Below are 21,008 nucleotides of genomic sequence, written 5' to 3'. Positions count from 1 at the left end.
GGTAGAAGTACATGGAAAAGAAACATTAAAACCTCAGTAAAATTCAGTGTGGAAATTTCTTAAATAAATTGCAAGGGAAAAGAGAGAGAACATCGATAGATTAAAAAACCCTAAGAAACATTTTAGCCAAGCAATGTGTGGACCTTAATTAGATCTTGATGCAAACAAACGGTATTAAAAAAGAAATGGGGGTGGGGGCACCTGCATGGCTCAGTCAGTTGAGTGTCTGACTTCGGTTCAGGTTATGGTTTCACGGTTCATGGTTTTGAGCTCCGTATTGGGCTCTGTGTTGGCAGCTGGGAGCTTGCCTTGCTTTGGTTTCTGTGCCTCCCTCTCTCTCTGCCCCTCCCCCACTCGCTCGCTCTCTCCCTCTCAAAAATAAAGATTAAAAAAGAAAAAAGAAATGGGGATGGGAGGAATAAATGTGAATAACTGAATATTTGAGCATATGAAGGAACTATATATATGTGTATACTGAAACATTCTATAATTACTATACTATTATACATATTATATATCTATATTATATAACTATGTTAATATATATATATACACACACATACATACACATACTGAAATATTTACAGCTAAAAGTGACCTGAGGTCTGAGATTCCTATCAGAATAAAGGGGGATAAAGTGGGAATATGAGTAAGACAAGATTGGCGATGAGTTGATAATTACTGATGTTGGGTGGTACGTGGGGATTCACTATGTATACAAAAAAAATACATATTTATTTTTTAATGTTTATGTTTGAGAGAGAGAGAGAGAGCACAAGCAGGGAAGGGACAGAGAGAGAAGGAGACAGAGGATCCAAAGCAGGCTCTGCACTAACAGCAGAGAACCCAATGTGGGGCTCAAACTCACAAACTGTGAGATCACGACCGGAGTCAAAGTCAGATGCATAACCAACTGAGCCATCCAGGCACTCTGTTATACTAAAAGTATTCTTAAAACCCACCAAGTAACAAAAGCAAACTTATTTCCAATTAATTTTGCAATAAATAGATATTTATTTTATAATATGAAGTAATTACACTACTTGAAGATAGTGATAATTTATTTTGAAACAGCTATAATAGAAGTCCTTACAAAGTAACGGGAAAAATATCAATTTTGTAAATATAAACCGAATTCTTAAAACATTAAAAATCTGTAAAGTTTTAACTAGAATCACAAATTTAACTGGCATAATATAATACTAGTCCAATAACCAAATCTTATATTCCAGACTTATAAAACATTGCTCCCCTTTGAGCAGAGATGTTTAAAAGCAAAACAGTATCAACCTAGAGAATCATTTTTCCTAATCTTATGAGTATCTCAAGAATAAACTTACAAAAATATGATTTTATAAAAGGAAGATACTAAATATGCTCTCTAGAGAAGAAAATGTCTTAAGAATAAGAGATATACTTTTAAACTTAATTTCCTTAGAACTAAAAACTGCTATGCTCAAAATATGAAAACTGTAACAATCTAATTATTTCTACCTTAACAGTCATTTCTCTCTCCTATGTTAAAAAAAATCAATAAATACTTTTCTTTTGATTACTGGCTGAAAAAGCATTTTAGCAATATAACCTGATAAGCATATATAATTTTTGTATTAGATGGCATTTTAATCAGTTCATCTGAACTGTTTCCCTTCCCCCCCCAAAACAGATCAGCACTGAAGGCACATAAACCCATTAAAGGAGAAATGCTGGGACCCTGCCAGAACAGCAGGGAGCTGTAAATGTGCCCAGATTTTCAGGCAACAAGATGAAATTTCAACAGGAAAAGCACTAAAAAAATTAGCTAAATTCATTTTATTTTCTTTGTAAATGTCAAGATCGTATCTCTCTAGGTCTTCCTAAGATCACATATAGAGTAAAGAACAAAAATTTTAACCCTCTGTAATAATCCCATGATTCTATACATCACAGAATGCTGGTGATGATCAAGAAAGATCTCAGGGTAAGGAAAGTGGGGTTTGCGGAGCAACATTCTGAAGGAAGGCAGGCTAGAAACACCAAAGGAAACTTCTGATTGCCTAGAGATACACAAGGATGTTCCCATGTAATACATACCTAGTTTTAACTTTCAGTTCCTCATCCTCTTTCTCTCAAAGTTGGTTAACTAATTAAGTATCACAAGGAAAGGTTATCATAGCGGCTTTAATATGTGACCATAATATAAAGAACTGTCTCTCCTTATGGCTTGTGGAGTTAGTTTTACTGCTTTACAGTCGATGTCATATGTGTTTGTGTGTGTGTGTGTGTGTGTGTGCGCGCGCGTGTGCACCCATGATGATGTAAGTGGTTATATATAAATGGGACAGATTGTAATTGACATAAAATATTTGTTTTTACTTAAGGTACACAATGCAGTGGTTTGATATATGTATATACTGTAAAAAAACAATGTCCACAATTAATTTTTTTAAATTTTTTAAAATGTTTATTTATTCTTTGAGAGAGAGAAAGACAGAGTGTAAGCAGGGGAGGGGCAGAGAGAGAGGGAGACACAGAATCCAAAGCAAGCTCCAGGCTTTGAGCTGTCAGCATAGAGGCCAACGCAGGGCTTGAACCCACTGAGCTGAAGTCAGATGCTTAACCAACTGAGCCACCCAGGTGCCCCACTTCCACAATAAATTTGATTAACATCCATCATCTCACGTAGTTATGAATTTTTTCTTGTGATGAGAATTTTTAAGATCTACTCTCTTAGTACCTTTCAAATATACAAGACAGTATTGTTAACTTTAGTCACCATACATGCCCAGAACTTACTCACCTTATAACTGAAAGTTTGTACCTTTGACCACCTCCATCCATTGTGCCCATGCCCTTAATCCCCCTGCCCTTGATAACCACCAATCTGTGGAAAGGATTCTTTTGATGGGAAAAAAAAAAAAAAAAGCAGTCTTGGCACACCAGAGGTCCACAAATGTCATACCAGAACCCAGTGTCTAACAAGACTATCATATCTTCCTTATTCTAGTGCTTATCCTATAGCTAGAGATGGAACTACAAAAAAAAAAAGTCAATGGCAAATAAAAGAGAAAGGAGAAGGGTATACATTTTAAACTATCTGGAAATGTTTCCATAGTGATTAGTCCTTAAGCCTGGCATCATTCCTATTAGGGAAGTAGGGAATTAGCCTCAATTATCAAGTGAAAAACTGAGCCAGAAAAAAAAGTAAGTTGCTTGTATGCATTTTCCTTAAGGTACCACTATTCATGAAATTGTTTTGAGGTAAAAACACAAGATGGAGAATCTTGAATAAACCATAGAAGCAGAGACACAATCCCAGAACAGAAGGAAGCCCATGGGTTTTTGGCCCTTGTCAATACAGTAACAGCAGCAGCCACCACTCACTGAGCATCAGCCCTCGCCCTGTCTGTCCACAGCTAATCACCGAATCCTCATCACAACCCTCTGAGGTAAGGGTTGCTTTTGTTTTGCAAATGAAAACACTGAGGAAGAAAGGTTCAGTAATTTGGCCAGAGTAACATGGCTATTAAGCAGGGGCAGCAGGATTTGCGGGAGGACTGAATGACCCCAGAAGCCCCAGCTCTTCCCACTCCCTGCCATGTCTCCCACATAACTGGGATCACTGCGCATGTGCTTTATACATGGTGCTATTACAGACAATTATGCTGACAGGTATGCTCATTTCACAAATGAGAAAATGAGATTTAGAGTGCTCCACAGGACTCCCCTTGACCACAAAAAAGCAGCTTGGAGCCTTAATCTGGGCCTCTCAAGTCCTCCATGCCCTTTCCGTTTATCATGCTGCTTCCAAAAATTCTTTATCTTCTAGCCAGTTCACACATGCTAGAGACTCTATCATATGGTAATAACTATTACTTCTATTTAATGGAAGATTGTGACAGACTTCAAAAAACAGTGGTATTTATCCTCATTTTACAGAGTTTGGAGAGTGTGGAGAACTGGATCAAGGTACAGAACATACATATGGCACGGCCAGAACTTAAGCCCAGTCTGCAGACTCCCAAGTTGTCTACTTATAACTCAGATACTGCTTTTCGGACACTGTTATCTCCATGAATAGTCCTAGAAACTTCCCAACGGGAATCATTCAGTCTTCACCTTAATGTGTTTCCATCATAATCTTTTCCAATGAGCCTAAGTTAAAAAAATTACCAAACTTCAATATGAACGAGAAACTAATTGTGGTACAGAAAATAGTGCAATACAGGATTATTAGGAACAGAATATTAAAAAATAATCGATGAATTTTTGAGGAATAGTCAAAAGAGAACCAGTGACAATTTTTTTAGCAATATCTTAAGGCCTAAAATCAGACTCTTGAGTCTATTTTGTTGTCCCTGATCAAGCAAAATAATATAATTTCTTAATTTCCAGTTACTGTATTTTTCTGATTCTAAAAATCTCAAAAATTTACTCATGATATCCCCAAAATTTCAGAACTTACCACACATTATCCCCAAGGCTGTGCTAAATACCGCCATATATCCAAAGTAAAATGATGTCTGAAATAAGCCATACATCCTAAAATAAAACAAAAAAATATATAGTAAATTCATTTGTACTTTCAACATAGGACCTTAAATTCTACTAATTTAATTTTTTTTGAGTTGAAGTATAGTTAGTTGACACACAATGTTACCTTAGTCGCAAGTGTACACAAAGTGACTCAACAAGTCTACACGCTACTCTGTGCTTATAAGCATGGCTCCCTGTGTCACCACACAACACTATTACAATACCACTAACTATACACCCTATCCTCTACCTTTTACTCTTAAATTCTAGTATTTAAATGACAACTTTAGTTTCCTAAATACAAAATGAGAAAATGTCTCCACTTACTTTGTTTTGAAAAAATAGTAGTAAAAGGAATACATGTAAACATAGATTGCAGTTGATGCAGCAGAGAGAAAACTTGTCCATTGCCTGAAAAAAAAAAAGTGACTCTTTTGAATGAATGGCATTGAAACAGATTTTAAAGCAAAGAATTTTATAAGAACATTCTTTAAAATTCTGTATGTTTAAAAACAAATACATGTAGATGGCATTTAAATATACCATCAAGGAGAAAGCCTAAGAAATAGGAGAGATTTGAATTCTGTCAGATTTCCTATTATAAATGACCTTAAATAAACCACTTCCTTTTCAGAACTGTCTTTTGTTTAAAATAGAGCAATGCTTCCTCATAATGTTCTTTCCACATCAAGCACTTTGGAAAAATAGTTTGTAAAAGAGTGACCATTATGAACACAAAAACTTCTTTTGGCTAATATTACTTTTCCTCTAAAATCTTCATACTAAAAAAGTTTCTTATACTATCTCAAGTAGCAAAATTTCTATATAGATCTTTTACTCTACTTGATACACTTCAGACGGCATCTTATTTAAAAATATTAGGGTCCCCTAAGTTCTTCCCCGATAGAAGTACTTACCACCTGTAATCCTCTGCATTTAGTAGAAAGTATGTGCACACGATGGTCACACAGACGGTCACAATGCACAGGATGACCAGCACCAGCATCATGAAGCCATAGACATAATAGATCTTATATGCCCAGAAAGATGTGAAGATGAAATACCTACATAAAATACAATAAAGACATAGTTTTGTCTCTATTTTTGAAGCTCACCCCTTTGCTAAGCCTCACATCTCAGTTCTCACTGTTGTCTAGCATACATCTCAATTATTTTCTTTTTTTAAAAATGTTTACTTATTTTGAGATAGAGATAGAGAGATAGAGATGGAGGGAGGGAGGGAGAGAACATGAGCAGGGGAGGGGCTGAAAGAGAGGGAGAGAATCCCAAACAGTCTCTGCACTGTCAGCAAACAGCTCAGTGTGGAGCTTGATCTCATGAATTGTGAGATCATGACCTGAGCCAGAATCAAGAGTTGGACACTTAACTGACTGAGCCATGCAGGCACCCCTCAATTATTTACTTTCAAATAACTTCCAACAGTTTGTCTTATCCTTTTTCATCTGTTCAATCCTCCAAAATCTCTCAAAAATATTTTCTTGGATAATCTTTCAAGAACAGATTTTTTAGTAGGGCATCCATCTCTAAGCAAACTGAATACATTAGAAGCTTAAAGGAGTAAAATATGGCAAAGAAAAATGAAAATAGCTAAAAATTCATATCTGTCGAATAAAGGCAATTCCCACATTCTTTCACTTTTTTTCTAGATACAACACTATTCAAGCAGTGTATTTTAGATTTCACAAAACACCCTACTAAAATTTTAAAAGTAGGTTTGATAGCATAATAATGTATAAAATTAGGAAAATAAAAATAACCAGAAAAAAGAAAGTTTAACGAAGCTTCCTGCTATTTTTGGAGGACATCAAGAGAAAGAGCATTAACATTTTACATGAAGAAAAAGACCCTTCACTCTAATTCCATTCCCTAAGTCTTCATTAGAAAAGGGGCCTTAAGCCTCTTTTCTTTTTCTTATTCTCTGTTTAGCTCACTTATTTGTCACTCATCCTTCCAGTAGATATTTGAAGGCCCTACCACATATTGGAGAAGCAGTGAGAACAGAACTATGAAAATGAGAGTCTCTACCCTAAAGGACACTATTGTAAAGTGGGGAACACCAGTAAGGAGGCAGTCCTGATGCACCACGTGCTTTACCAATGTAACTAAGAGAGGCATCTTACCAGCTGGTTAGGTGGGGCTCTGGGGAGGAGTAGTGAGAGAATAAATATGACATATGGGGTAAGGGGAGCCATAAGAATGTTGCAGAAATAGGAACAGCAAAGGCAAAGCTTACCAATAAGGGAATTCGCTGTTTTTAGAAAAATTCAAAGTAACTGAATACGGCTAGAACTACAAATGAAGGGGTGAGAGCTAAAAGATGAAGTTGGAGAAGCGAATAAGGCCAGATCCTGTATTACAAAGGTCTTTACTGGCTATGTTACGGCATTGTGGGGACTTTACCTCAATGAAAATAAAGTCTTTAGCAAAGAAGTGACCTGATCAGACTAATACCTTAAGAAGATCACTGGCTACCGAGAGGAGAATACATGAGGGTTATCAAAACAGAACTTAAGGATAGAGCAGAGAGGCTATCTAATGGAACAAAGTACCTGAGAAAGCAGGGAGAGATGTGATCCAGAAGGTACTGGGAACAGGGGTAGGAGGGAAAAACAGAGGTCAAGTTAGGTTGAGGACACAAAGCAGTGTATCAGCCGAGAAGTACAGAAGAGGTTCCTGAACTGGCTTTATTAAACCACAAGTTAGAGTGACATGCACTCCCGTTCCTCTAAGGTACTGACTAATGCCCACAGCACACTAGCAGCTGGTGGTAGGTGGCCAGCATGGGTGACCCAAATCTCGATCAACTGTACTTGTTAGTATAATTAGATAATTTAATTGAATATTACATACACCAACAACATGACAGCAGAAAGGATGCATGATTTCAATGAACATTATATGAATGTTTTGGAGAAATTCAATAACGTGAGTCACTTAAAAAACAACAACATGAAATTAGGTGTGGGCGATATAGCTATGAAAGTCTGGGGGAGAAATGTACAAATCTCAAAGGTTTTCACACTCAGAATGCTTGAGACAGGTCTTTATGTTCTTGTCCCACTTTTAAAAGGCTGGAAACATAGAAGATGCATCATAAATGTCAAAGGGAAAATGACGGAAACATCAGCTAGATCTAAATCAAAGATTCTGGTTATTTTTAAAAAGAGTTAAAGATATACCTTTAGTTGTTTTAAGTTAAAATAAAATGTTATGTATGAATCTTTTTTAATAAGCCTTACATGAGCCAACTTTGATTTATCCAATTATCCTATCCAATCATGTCTGTTAAGGCGGCGTCCATTGTACAGGAGAAAATCAGTAGTGACGCATTTGGAAACATGTAAGGGAATTCTGAGCAGTCACAGTGATGGGCATTTTGTAGGCAAGAGCCAGAGGTGTATGTCTGCAATCTCTGAGAAAGTCCCATGCAAAGAGCTATCTTGCCTAAATAAAAATGCCAGAGCATTCCCATCAAGGGACACTGGAACACAAGCTGAGAAAAGACGTCTGTTCTGCAGCAGTGACCAAGGATGCAGGTGTGAAGCACAGTAACTGTGCACAGGGTGGCATACCTTCTACCCCTAAACACTTAACATTTTCCAGCACTCTGGCAGGCCTTTGTGGAAGGAGACTGGGAATAACTAGGTATCTGCAGACTTCAAGATCTAGACAGACTGGTAGGTAATGTTTTACTAGTTCCCTGGACCCTCAAATACTTTAAAAATACACTAAAAACCAGTAATTCCTTATATCATGCATGTGATCAAAGGCTAGTCTCGTACTCTTTAGCATGCATTCTTTGATTTCTAAGATCTCGTTAGGTAAGGAGGCTCTAGAACACAGTACAGAATATTTGCAATCACAGGAGGAAATATTGTTTTAGATACATAATGTAAGGTCTCTTTCTGGGAGCCATGAAATTAACAAACTAACTCTATTAGATGCCTTCCCTTCTGATGATTCTACACCTACCCTAACTCCTACATTCTCTTATTAAAATTACATCCCTCAAAACATAAATGCATTGCCACAACTTACATTTCAATAAAGATTGAGCCAAAAGGTAAAATTCCTCCCAGGCAAACAATAACTGCAGGCTCCATGAACCTGGAAAATATCAACATTAGCAATAAACTTCTAGTGTGATTTTCACAGTGTATTATATAAATCCCGATAACAGAAAGCAGATACTTGGTACTTTAAAATAATCTAAGGGATAGAAAGAAACCAGCAGGAAGAAAAAAACAAAAATTCAAAGAGGCACAATATAGAGGTAGGACTTCAAATCAGCCATAGGTTATAGACCAAATTCTTTCTGGCATTGAAGGTCAAGATAAGAATCTGGAGAATATAAATTCTTGCCACCAACAGAACTCAGGAAAAACCCTTACATGTTTGCTCCTCTTCTGCGTCTCTCAATAACTTCTAAAGATTTCACAGGCATTTAATATAGAAAGCCATAGGAAAAGAAAAGCCTTGGGACCCCTCTCTGAAGTAATGTTTCCCAAACTGTGGCCTTGCCATCTCTTTGCTCATGCATTCCTTGGGTTGGCAATTCCTTTCCTTGTGAATTATACAATTAAGGCACTGAGTTCTGAGTTATAATGGAGTCAAGAGTGGATAAAAAATAAAATCCAAACCTCATTCATTCACTCAACAAACACATGTTGATACAACTGGTAATTCTCCACCTGGAATGCCTTCTCTCATCACACTTCTCCTGCAAGTACTGGCCCGAGTGTTCTCCCCATAAAGCCCTGCCCAAGTCCTGAGAGAGGTGGGTATCTTCCCCGTACTTGCACTGCCTCTTGAATATAACTCTGGCAGCACTTACCCCACACTATGCTGAGCTGCAATTATATACATATCATCCCTCACTAGACTATATACTCTGGCAGGCAGAAGCTATTCATCTAGGTATTCCCAGTGCCCAGTGTCTGGCACATAAAAAATACAAAACTACTATCTCTGGGATAAACAAACTAAAAAGATGAGAACAAATCAGGGTGTGAAAGCTGGAAAAAAAAAAAAACTTAAAAAACATTTAATTTAGTCTTCTTTCTTCCTTTTATAGGAATCCAAGACCACAGAGGTTAAAAATGATCTTCCCAACAAGTCAATGAGGGCCAGATCTAGTATTCAGATTTTAGTCCCACGTAACTATATAAAGAAAATAAAGATACACACGAGCCTTCCTCCACTTAACTGTGACCCATGGTTTGCAAGGTCACGTGTTGTTCCTTCCTCTCCTTCACCAGCCCTAGTGACCTGGAGTCTAACCTTGATTTGAAAAAGAAAATGGACTTTAAAAAACAAACTATAAAAGTTCTCATAATCTCAGTCTAACAAAAAAAGAGAACATGGACAATCCTAAGACCAGATCACCCTTCTTTAGGCTACAGGTGCTGTGCTGTTCAGCCTCCATTTCTATAAATGTCTGTATACCCCCAAGTCTACAAAAGACTGTATGTGTAAGTCTCTGAATACAAATTGTGTCTATAATGAGGTAAACTACCTAGAAACGGAGGCTTTTCAATGTATGAAGAGAGTCTACTGTGTTGCTCTTCTTAAGTGAGGAGAATGTGATAAATGTACATACAGTAAGACTGCCTACTTTTGTCTGCTAGTAAGAATCAGGAAATGAAGAATGCAGAATAGCATAAATCAGCCCTGAAACATTCAACTGACTGATTTTTAAAGGGATAATATTCAGGAGTTCATCTTTTCTCAAATTTGAATTATAAAAATTAGAAATATAACATATTAATGACATCCCATTTTATGTCCAAAATTTGAAAAAATACAAATTATCTCAAGTTAAAAATCCATCTAGAATCATAATTTCAAAGTTGACTGGTCAAATAAACTGCAAACTATGTTTACTGCAATTAAAGAATCTCTTCACTTGTTTAACAGAAATACTCATCATTGAATTCTAAGATTCCTTAAGAACACATTTTATGCATAAAACACAACAGGATGTATTTGACATTCTATACTATCCCAGAAGATAAAGAACGTTAAGTCAGTAAATTATAATTGGTCTTAGTTCTAATTCATCTCTCAACTGGTACAATGTGGCTATAAATGTGTGTATTATTTAGAATAACAAAATATCTGGAAAGGAAAATGAAATGATAAGCCAAGGGTTGGCAAACTTTTCTTGTGAAGTTTCAGACAGGAAATATTTCCGGTTTGGCAGGTGACAGGTCTCTGTCTCTGATGCCACAGTGTAAAAGCAGTCACAGATCTGTGAATGAACAGGCGTAGGTATGTTCCAACAAAACATTACTTACAAAAACAGGCAGCAGGTCAATTCCAGCCTGAGTACTACGATAATAAAACTGTTGCAGCTTTAGTTCCCACCCACCTCTACGCACCAGTATACTTATCAAAGCATTTAAATTTATCTGTAAATGGGACCAATATTCAGAAAGTAAAATAAGGATATAATTGATTACTACTGCGAACAATACAGGTTGAAAGAAAAAGTTAAAAAGACAAATTCTTAAGACAGTCATTCTTATAAACGCATGCCAATCCTGAAAGTTTTATCTACAGAACAGCCTTAAGAACTTCTATATTGTGAGAAACAATGACATAAGATTTAGCATTCTCTTTACCATTTTTTCTCCGGTATGGGACGAGGCACAGCATTGACACGACAAGGAAAGTTGGGTTGACCTGACAGATTTCGGCCAAGTATTGTACCAACAAGATTTAGAGGAAGAATAACGAAAAAACAGATGCAACAAACGGCCACCTGTAAATTAAATTAAAATGTGTATGATTACTCAGAAGAACGTTTATAAAAATAAAGGGGACACTTAAAACTTTAAACACAATTTGACCACAAAATAAAATGTTTAAGTTCAATACAGGTTAAAATTGTTTAAGATATACACAAACGAAAGGCGAAGAATGTGCACTGAAACAGTAGAGCTGAACAAAATACAAGCTGACCGGTTCCCCACCTACTCGGTTGCTCACATTCCCCACCCTCCCATCTGGTGTCTGTCGCAGCCCTTTTTCCTCTCTTGACTTCACCTTTGGCTGTCATGCTTCTAACATATCCTTTATCTTCTGTCATTATAACCAACTTATTTTATTGAGCTCCTAATATACACAAGGAGCTTTATGTGTTATTTCCCTATGTCAGGATGAAGAAAATGAGACTTAGAGAAGCTAGGTAACTTCCCATGCCCACACAGCTGGGAGGTGGCAAGACCGCCATTTTGGTTCAGTCTTAGACACCATCCATGACCGTTTGCATTTCACACCACTTTAGGGTTGATCTTAACAGAAATGTATCTCTATTTACATATTATCTATGGGCCATTACTAAACTGATACGAACACTGTTCTGCCCATCAGTGGTTCAAAGTCCAAAGTTGCAGGGAAGATCACATGAGATTCCAGAACCAAAGCAGTAAGTTAGGCAAATAATTATTTCTGTGATTCTCTTCTTTATATAAATCTGGGTACTCAAGGACTCACACTCAAGCTCTTTTCCAGCCAGCATCTGGTTAAAACCACTTCATTATGAATTCCTGTAAAATGGAGGACTGAACTGCCTCTAAGATCTCTTTCAATTACGCATTTTATGCTTCTAATAAAAAGTAAAAATGAGAGAAAAGATGAATGAAAATTGTGAAGAAACTGACAGAGAAATGAAGAAGTATGGGATAGAAAATCCACAGTTACCACATGAAGGGTTTATCTTTAAGCAACATGAGTGCAAAACACATCATTCTATCTGTGTGTGTGTGTTTTAAACAAGCCGAAGGGTAGCATCATATTCCCTCCAGGTAAAACTTGTATAAATGTATGAAAGTTAAAGTCCTGGAATTCTATTTTAAAGATCAGGCTTAGGAACTAAAATTATCAGTATCTCATTTTAGGCCTATTAGTAATATGAATTTATGCTCATATAACAAGAATATGTGAAGCATGAAAGATAAGGTGCTTGTAAGATATATTATTAGAAAATATTGCAAACTATACACTGTCTCATACATATCTGAGAGGATGAACTTTTTTTGGTTTATTTATTTTGAGCGGGGGAAGGGCAGAGAGGAGACAGAAAATCCCAAGCAGGCTCCACACTGTCAGCGCAAACGAACTGGGAGATCATGACCTGGGCCGAAATCCAGAGTCAGATGCTTAACTGACTGAGCCACCCAGGAGCCCCTGGGGGATGAATTCAGTCTCAATTTTTGCTGTTGACTGCTTTTTTAATTATTCATTTGCTAACATTAAGTATACAAGACTCATAAATGTTGATACACTGTAGTAGAGACTTCTGTATCTTCCTCTTATTTTCCCAGGATTCTAATTTGAAATAAGAATTGAAGAGAAGTGGAAGAAATATTCCTATGAGGAATGACATGGTCTAGGAGAGTGGTTTTCAAACTATTCCACAGAACCCTCAGGTCCTGCTGAAGAGGTTCAAGAATTCCACAAGCATTTAATTTGAATATCCTTTGAAAACAGTGTTTAAAATATTCTAAAGTGACTCTTGGTTTGGGCTCAGGTCATGAGCTCATGGTTCAAGAGACTGAGCTCCACGTAGGGCTTTGCATTCACAGCACAGAGCCTGCTTGGGAGTCTCTCTTTCCTTGCTGCTCCTTCCTTGCTCATGTGCTCTCTCAAAATAAATAAACTTGAGAAAAAAAAATAAAAAGAAAAGTAAAATATCTTGAAGTATGATAAAACAATTTTACAGATTCAAATGAGTTCTGTGCCAAATATTATTACACTGAAGCTACCATAACCAGATTAGCTCATTTTCATACAAATCTGAGAATAGTTTTTTCTGCTGCGCCTATATTTGGACTTCCTATAAATGTGTCATTGATTAGGAAGGTTCGTAATGCTACACAGGTCTTTTGTTCTCCCTCCCCTCCCATCGATCCCATTCAGGTCTGCACCTATTTGCTATTAAAGTTGTACAAGCAAATGTACTACAGCACATATGTGTGACAGGCAATTAAGTGGCAAGCAACATGAGAGCATATATGGCCTGTGTGCTCATTCAAAGCATAACAAGAATAATCAATAAAGGAATCTATAACAGTCTCATCAAGACATTATCAATTGTTTGATATTTAATTTTTCCCCTTTTCTTGTCTGTTTTCTTATACATATAAAAAAATGTGAGTAGTCTGTTAGAAACTGTTAATGACTGAACTGTGAAACCAATTTCCTACTCCTTTTATGTTCAAGTTCTGGATGAGTTTACTTGAAGAATTACTCTGAGACTATAAGGCAAGCTGTTAAAAAAAAAAAAAAAGAAACATGAACTAAATCATCCGTGAAGTCAGGATTTTTTCTCAAGACCAATATTAACCAAATAAACTGGTTACTGAAGAAGATATGATTGACTCTTATTCATATCCTTTATATTAAATTTGTATTAATCACAATTCTGCTTATCACTAAATGTAGAATGTTACAATACTGAATTTGCAAAAATTTATTTATACTGAAAGATTCAGGTTGATATCTGTTTTCTATATTGGAGTTCCACATAGTTTCATCTTAAAATGAAATTTAGCAGTTAAGACTTAAAAAACCATTAGTCCACACACTGATGAAAGCTCTGGGGCTCAAACAGATACAAGGCCCTCCCCTGGCCCCCCAGCCACTGTGTACAGACTAATAGCAACAACAGATGGGGAAGTGGTGGGGGAGACTTACTCCATGTTGAGGGCCTCTGTGATCTACACTAAGAGCAAGTCAGAAACAAGTACTGCCTATCAGTACTTAATACTCCAAACTGGTCAGCTCTTCTCAATCTGTCACAAACCAAGAATGTGGCTAGTACTTATTCCAGTTCTGCTTCCAAAGTGGCCTTTTACGAAATCCGTGTTGTGAATGGAGTGAATAGAGAGGGAAAATGCATCATGAGATGGGCTATTTTGGATTGCTAAAGAATATAAATTTTATTTACAGTGATAGACAGTAATTGCTTTTAGGTAAGGTGATTCTAAGGTAATATACTGTCTTATCAGTCATTATGTTTATGCATTTCTTCAACACATGCTCAGACTAGACAATTTTTATCACTCCTTTCTACCTCTTACATGTTATGCCTGTATGTCTATAAGCATCTCAACAATAGGAACTAATAATCAGACCACCACCAGTTCAAACACAAAAGCTTGTAAGAAGCCTTTTTATTTTATGAGATTATTCTCAACATGCTAATAAATAACTTTCCACTCTGCTTTTTGAGCTATGTCAGTATGCTAACAGAAGAAACATCGGACTTGAAGTTAAAAACTTATTTGATGGGGGCGCCTGGGTGGCTTAGTCGGTTAAGCGTCCGACTTTCGCTTAGGTCATGATCTCGCAGTTCGTGGGTTCGAGCCCCGCGTCGGGCTCTGTGCTGACTGCCAGCTCAGAGCCTGGCGCCAGTTTCAGTCTGTGACTCCCACTCTCTGACCCTCCCTGCTCACGCTGTCTCTCTCTCTCTCTCCTAGAAATAAATAAAACATTAAAAAAAAAAAAATTAAAAAAAAAAAAAAAACTTATTTGATGAACCTTGCATCATCCTGATACCAAAACCAGAAAAAAAGAAAACTAAAGACCACATCTTTCATTAATGTAGATGCAAAAAGAAAAAAAACAACAAATCATAGCAAATGGAATCCAGCAATATACACAATAGATGATACCAAACTGAGGTTTGTTGAAGGAATGAAAAGTTGGTTTATGATTCAAAAATCAATATAATTCACCATATTACCAGACTAAAAAATAAAAATCATGGATTATCTCAAAAGATACAGAAAAAGCCGCTGCAAAATCCAACTTCTGTCCAAAATAATTTTTTAGAAAAGTCTCAGCAAACTACAAGCAGAAGAGAATTTAATCAACCTGATGAAGGGCATCTGCAAAAAAAATTCAGGTTAACATTTTACTTGGTGGCACAAGACTGGATGTTTTCCCTCCAGGAGGGGGAACAAGACAAGAAAGTCTGCTCTCACCTCTTCTGTCCAACACTGCACTGGCGGTTCTAACCAGTGCAACAAAGCAAGAAAAATAAATAAACGGTAAATAGATTAGAAAGGTAGATAGAATTATGTGGAAACTAATTTGACAATAAACTATTTGTAAAAAAAAAAAAAAGAAAGGTAGATAGAAGTGAGGGGGCGCCTGGGTGGCTCAGTCGGTTAGGCGTGCAACTTTGGCTCAGGTCACGATCTCACGGTTCGTGGGTTCAAGCCCCACGTCGGGATCTGTGCTGACAAGCTAGCTCAGAACCTGGAGCCTGTTTCGGATTCTGTGTCTCCCTCTCTCTCTGACCCTCCCCTGCTCATGCTGTCTCTTTCTCTCTCTCTCTCAGAAATAAATAAAACATTTAAAAAATTTAAAAAAAAAAAGGTAGAAGTAAAAGTGTCTTTATTCACAGACCACATGATAATCTATCTAAAAAATCTTTAGGACTCTACAAAAAAAGAAATTAGACTAAGTAACTTTAACAAAGTTGCAGGATGCAAAGTCAATATACAAAAATCAATTGTTTTTCTGAAATTTTAAGAATACCATTTACAAGTAGCATGAAAGAGATGAAATACTTAGGGGTAAATCCAATAAAAGATGTACAAAATTTAAACAATAAAATCTACAAAACCCTGCACAAAAAAATTAAAGATAACTAAGTAAGTTAAGAGATACACTGTGTTCAATAATTACAAGACTCAATACTGTTAAGACGTCAATTCTTCCCAAATTGACCTACAGATGCAATACAATCCCAATCAAAATCTCAGGGGTTTTTCATTCTAAACTTTAGATGGAAATGCAAAGAACCTAAAAATGCCAAACAACGGTGAAAAAGAAATGATTTCAAAACTTAAAGTTCTGTATTACCTAAAGCCAGAGTAATCAAGACAGTGTGATACTAGCATAAAAATATGACAAATTAATCAATGAAAGAAAACAAAAAAGCCCAGAAATCCACATTTATATGGTCAGTTGATGACCAACAAAAGTGCTAAGGCAATTCAGTAGAGAAAATATGATTTTTTTTCAAGAAATGTTGTTGGAGCAATAGTCATAAGCAAAACAAAACAACACCCTTGACCCTTTACTCATACAAGATACAAAGTTAACCAAAAATGGATCATATTTAAGAGCTAGAACTATAAAATTTCTAGAAGAAAACATGAAAAAAAGCTAACTGGTCTTTGGTTTGGCAAAAGAACAGAAAAGCATATATAAAGAAAAAAATCAATAAATTATACTTAATCATTTTTTTTTTTTTTTTTGGGAGAGAGAGTTCCAGCAGGGGAGAGGGGCAGAGAGAAAGAGAAAGAAAGAATCTTAAGCAGGCTCCACACTCCGCACATAGCCTGACACAGAGCTTGATCCCACAATCTTGGGATCATGACCTGAGCAGAAATCAAGAGCCAGTCACTCAACTGACTGAACTACCCAGAAGTCCCATCAAAAGATATGAAAAGAAAGGAAAGACATGCCACAGAAGGGGCAACTATTTCCAAACCAAGACAAGGACAAGTACGGACAATATGCAAAGAACTCTTCCACTCAACAAGACAAATAACCTATACAAAACAGGCAACAGATTCATTTAAAAAAAGATAGGGATGGCAAATAAGCACACAAAATAACTTGAATGTGATTGGTTATTAAGGAAATGCAAATTAAAACCACAATAAGACACCAGTATGTGTCCACTAGAATGACTAAAATTAGAAAGACTGACCATATCAAGTGCTAGAGATGATGTGGAGCAACTGGAACTCATCCTATACTAATGGGAATGTAAAATGACAAAACCGTTGTAGAAGAGTTTAGTGGTTTCTTCTTCGTTTTTGGTTTTTTTTTAGTATAATCAATATACAGTGTTACAGTTTAGCAGTTTCTTGAAATATTAAACTATATATGACTCAGTCATTCCACTATAGTTATTTGTCCAAGACAACTGAAAATATATCCAACACAAAGGCTTATATGTGAATACTCATAATAGCTTGATTTATAATAGCCCCAAACTGGAAATAATGCATTAATAATTGCAATTAATAATCTCAAGTATGCATTCCTAGATAAATGGGTAAACAATTGTGGTATATCCAATAGAATACTACTGAGCAATACATAGCAACAACTTTAATACATGCAACATCAATGAATCTGCAAATAATTTTCAGAGTGAAAAAGGACAAAAAAGAACATATTATGTGATTGTATTTAGATAAAATTCTAGGTGATGCAAACTAATCTATGATGACAGAGAGCAGATTGGTGGTTACCTGATGAGGGAGGGAAGAAGGAGGAGGGAAAAAGGGGCGAATTACAGAGGTACACAGAGAAACTTCACAAATTCCTTCCTTTTTTGACTGTGGTGATAGTTTCCCAAATATATACACATATCAAAATTCATCAAACTGTATACTTTAAGTACATACAATTTATCATGTATTAATTGTATCTCTATACAGCTGTAAAAATACACACAAACAAAAAGGCATAACATATACCACATTCACCACTCTCAGAATAACGCTAGAATTCCTTTTGGCAAAAAGGAGGAAAGAAAATAAACAAACAAATCATTACCACTAGTAGCAGCACAACAAGCAAAATGTGATTTGAGTCAGTTATTCTGCAAGAGTGCTGGGTTTCTGCTCTGTAAAACGGATAATGCGTATCACTAGCTCTGCCTATCTCTTTGGGTCTTTTGGAAACCAGTTAAGGGGTATGAAAGCGCTTTTTGTAAACTACAAAATGCAACACACGTGTATCTCTCTTTATTATAACTCATCCTGTCAATCTGGCACATCATTTCAGTCAGGTGAGACCATTTTTAGATGCTGTCTTCATCACTTCACATTACTAGTTTCCTCCTCAATCTCATGTCCTTTTTCAACTTAATCATCAAATCATTAACAATTAGCTAAACTGGTCAATGTCTAGTCTGCTGAAAGACAGTATGTGACATATTCCTAGTAATATCATCCTAATTCTTTAATTCTATAACCATTTACACATCTACCTGACTGTACTATTACACCTACATTGCACTATCTTGTCCAACAAGATGAATACTTTATAATCTTTTGTCCTTTTCATCTACTAAAACCTACCAAAAAGGGGAAATGAAGCTGTTCTGGCATTTTTGTCTTAATAAATCCATAATAGCTCCCAATGTTTATTATTTCTATGATTTAAAAAATAAATTTTAGTAACATTCTAATATTTTGTGCTTCATCAAATTCACCACATTTTGTAAGGCAGAATCCATTTTCTTCCTTTCCCTTCTGAAAAAGTAAATTTGCTTATGTCCAGTTCTATAAGCTGCTCTTCTCTTACATAGTTATTCAAACATCACTTATCAATATGACCTCTCATTATGTCTAAAAAGTCACTTACATAGGCAGCACACTTACAGCTAAGGTGGCTGGATAGGCCTATACCAGAAATGTCCTTCCCTTTCTTAGGCTTCAATTCCCCCTCATCAGGGATTATTTCCCTCTTATCTTTTCTTGTTTAAAAGTTATTTTATTCAATGAAAAATAAAAAGAGAAAGAATGGGTTAGAGCCATTCTTCTTTGACTCTGTTATATTACCTGATGCCATGTAATAAGCCTGTGGTCATACTAGGAAACATCTTTACAAAATTCTTATTTGCCTTAGCATTTGTCAAAAGTTAGGTTAGGTAACAGGGTTTGGTTTTGTTTCATTTTTATAGATCTTTATTATTCCTTTACACTTAGGTATTTGTACTCTTCTCATAACCTTTGAGAGATCTAAAATAGTACCTGTCCGTTAATCTTGGCCTCCATTCTTTGCCATGGCAATTTCTGATTACATATCATGAATTTCATTTTTGACAGTGTCCAATTGTTAAGCCATTTTCCCAGTTATGGTCCAAGACTTGGGTCATGAGAGAGCATTTCCCTAAATACTTAATGAAATCTGATTTCCTAAAACCTAGGGTATATTTCTGATGATGTTCAAGATTCCCGCCGCCCCCCACCCCCAACTACAACAGACCTGAAGATGACAAATACAACATGGCTCACCCATGACTTCTGTTTCTTCATCAACTATTCTACCCAGTGAGAGACTAAACTATAAAGTATAAGTCAAGGATTTATCAGAGCATGCTGAGCTGAATATTACGTGGACTAGAGAGCTTATCAGTTCCTATGCTACACTGCATCTTTGAGTTTTAAAACTCTGCACTGGTACCTTGTCCTTTGAAAGTCAACAATAACATAAAATCTAAGATCTGAGATTTATAGTCTACAGAAGACTTCATGCCTAAGACTCTCACAGGACCAAAACCTCTGGATACAACACTTAAATCATTCTTTCAAGTGCACTCTCTCCCTTTCTTGGTAGCACCTCTGCCAGAACACTCCAACTTCAGGAACAGGTATGTTCCCCTCTGGACAGTCCACCCCAAATCTCATTTAAATGCTCTCTTTTGTCTTCTTGTAAAAACTTCACTTCAGGTACCATCCCTTAAACACGGAGCACTAGATATTAACTCACATTATTATTATCACCCTCTACTTACATTTATCTTTATTAAGCTAAGAAGACTGACGGTTGTTCAACAAGTTTAATCTGACACAGATTAATGGCGTGTATGGGTAATTAGGTACACCTGAGCAGAGAAGTTGGGGTCTGAAGACAAACTCTGCCCACTTTCGATCTTGGGCTAGTCCTGGTGAGAATAGCAGTAGTCTGACAAAATTCCAGATCCCAACTTGGCAAAAACCCTATTATGTGGGTGTGTCTATCAAGCCAGGCAGAAAGGAGTCTGAAGTCACTTTTACCAAGGTTGGATTAAACCCTCAACTGTGAAGTATTTGAGAAAACAGGGAACTAGAGACAAGACCATTGAGAAAGGGCTCAATGTCCATGAGATCAAAGGAATGGGGGACAGAAATGGCTAAGCCAGGCGAAGAGCATACAGGAATATCTGAAGACTCTGATTTTCAAAAAGAGGATGTCCAGTTAAGTAAGGGCACACAGCTCCTCAGAAACATATGCCTTGGGAGCCTTTTAGTTGAGAGGTCCATCTCCAGATGTTGGAAACTAGAATCAGGTAAATGTGATTGGATTTAAAGCAAAACAGACTAAACTGGCTTAAGGTGAAGCCATGAGCACTGAAATTATTTAAAATCCCAAGGATTCTAATATGTACCTAGGGTTGAGAACACAGAGATTATAAGACTATATAACCACTTCCTTCATAATATCAACAAGTCAAATAACTAAATACAAATTTCATTAGTTAAAATACTGAATAGATGGCTAGGTCAAAGATACACCTCAAGTTCTTAAATTTCATTTTCTAAACAAATTTTGATACTTTCTAAAGGAGAAAAAAAATGTTAGACTACATATCTAATTAAAACTTGAGGGCAATGGAATGTCCTTCATCCAGCATTCCTTCATTCCAAATTCGAATACAAATTAAGAACATG

General features: G+C 36.4%; 1 protein-coding gene across 1 annotated transcript in view; it reads right to left on the bottom strand.

The window, feature by feature from the left end:
• The window catches only part of TM9SF3 (transmembrane 9 superfamily member 3), a 57,563-nt gene that overhangs the window by 3,874 nt on the left and 32,681 nt on the right, over positions 1–21,008 (bottom strand). The window contains exons 9-13 of the mRNA XM_077779300.1: positions 11,160–11,299; positions 8,575–8,643; positions 5,433–5,579; positions 4,843–4,926; positions 4,445–4,521 (exon numbers count right to left, since the gene is read on the bottom strand). Of these exons, the coding sequence (XP_077635426.1) occupies positions 4,445–4,521; positions 4,843–4,926; positions 5,433–5,579; positions 8,575–8,643; positions 11,160–11,299 (517 nt within the window). The remainder of the gene's footprint in view (positions 1–4,444; positions 4,522–4,842; positions 4,927–5,432; positions 5,580–8,574; positions 8,644–11,159; positions 11,300–21,008) is intronic.

Source organism: Crocuta crocuta, unplaced genomic scaffold, assembly GCF_008692635.1.
Source record: "Crocuta crocuta isolate KB4526 unplaced genomic scaffold, BGI_CrCroc_1.0 scaffold170, whole genome shotgun sequence".
In the NCBI taxonomy this organism is placed as follows: domain Eukaryota; kingdom Metazoa; phylum Chordata; class Mammalia; order Carnivora; family Hyaenidae; genus Crocuta; species Crocuta crocuta.
The sequence above is the reverse complement of the archived record's forward strand: the minus strand, read 5'-3'. Positions and strand labels throughout refer to the sequence as shown.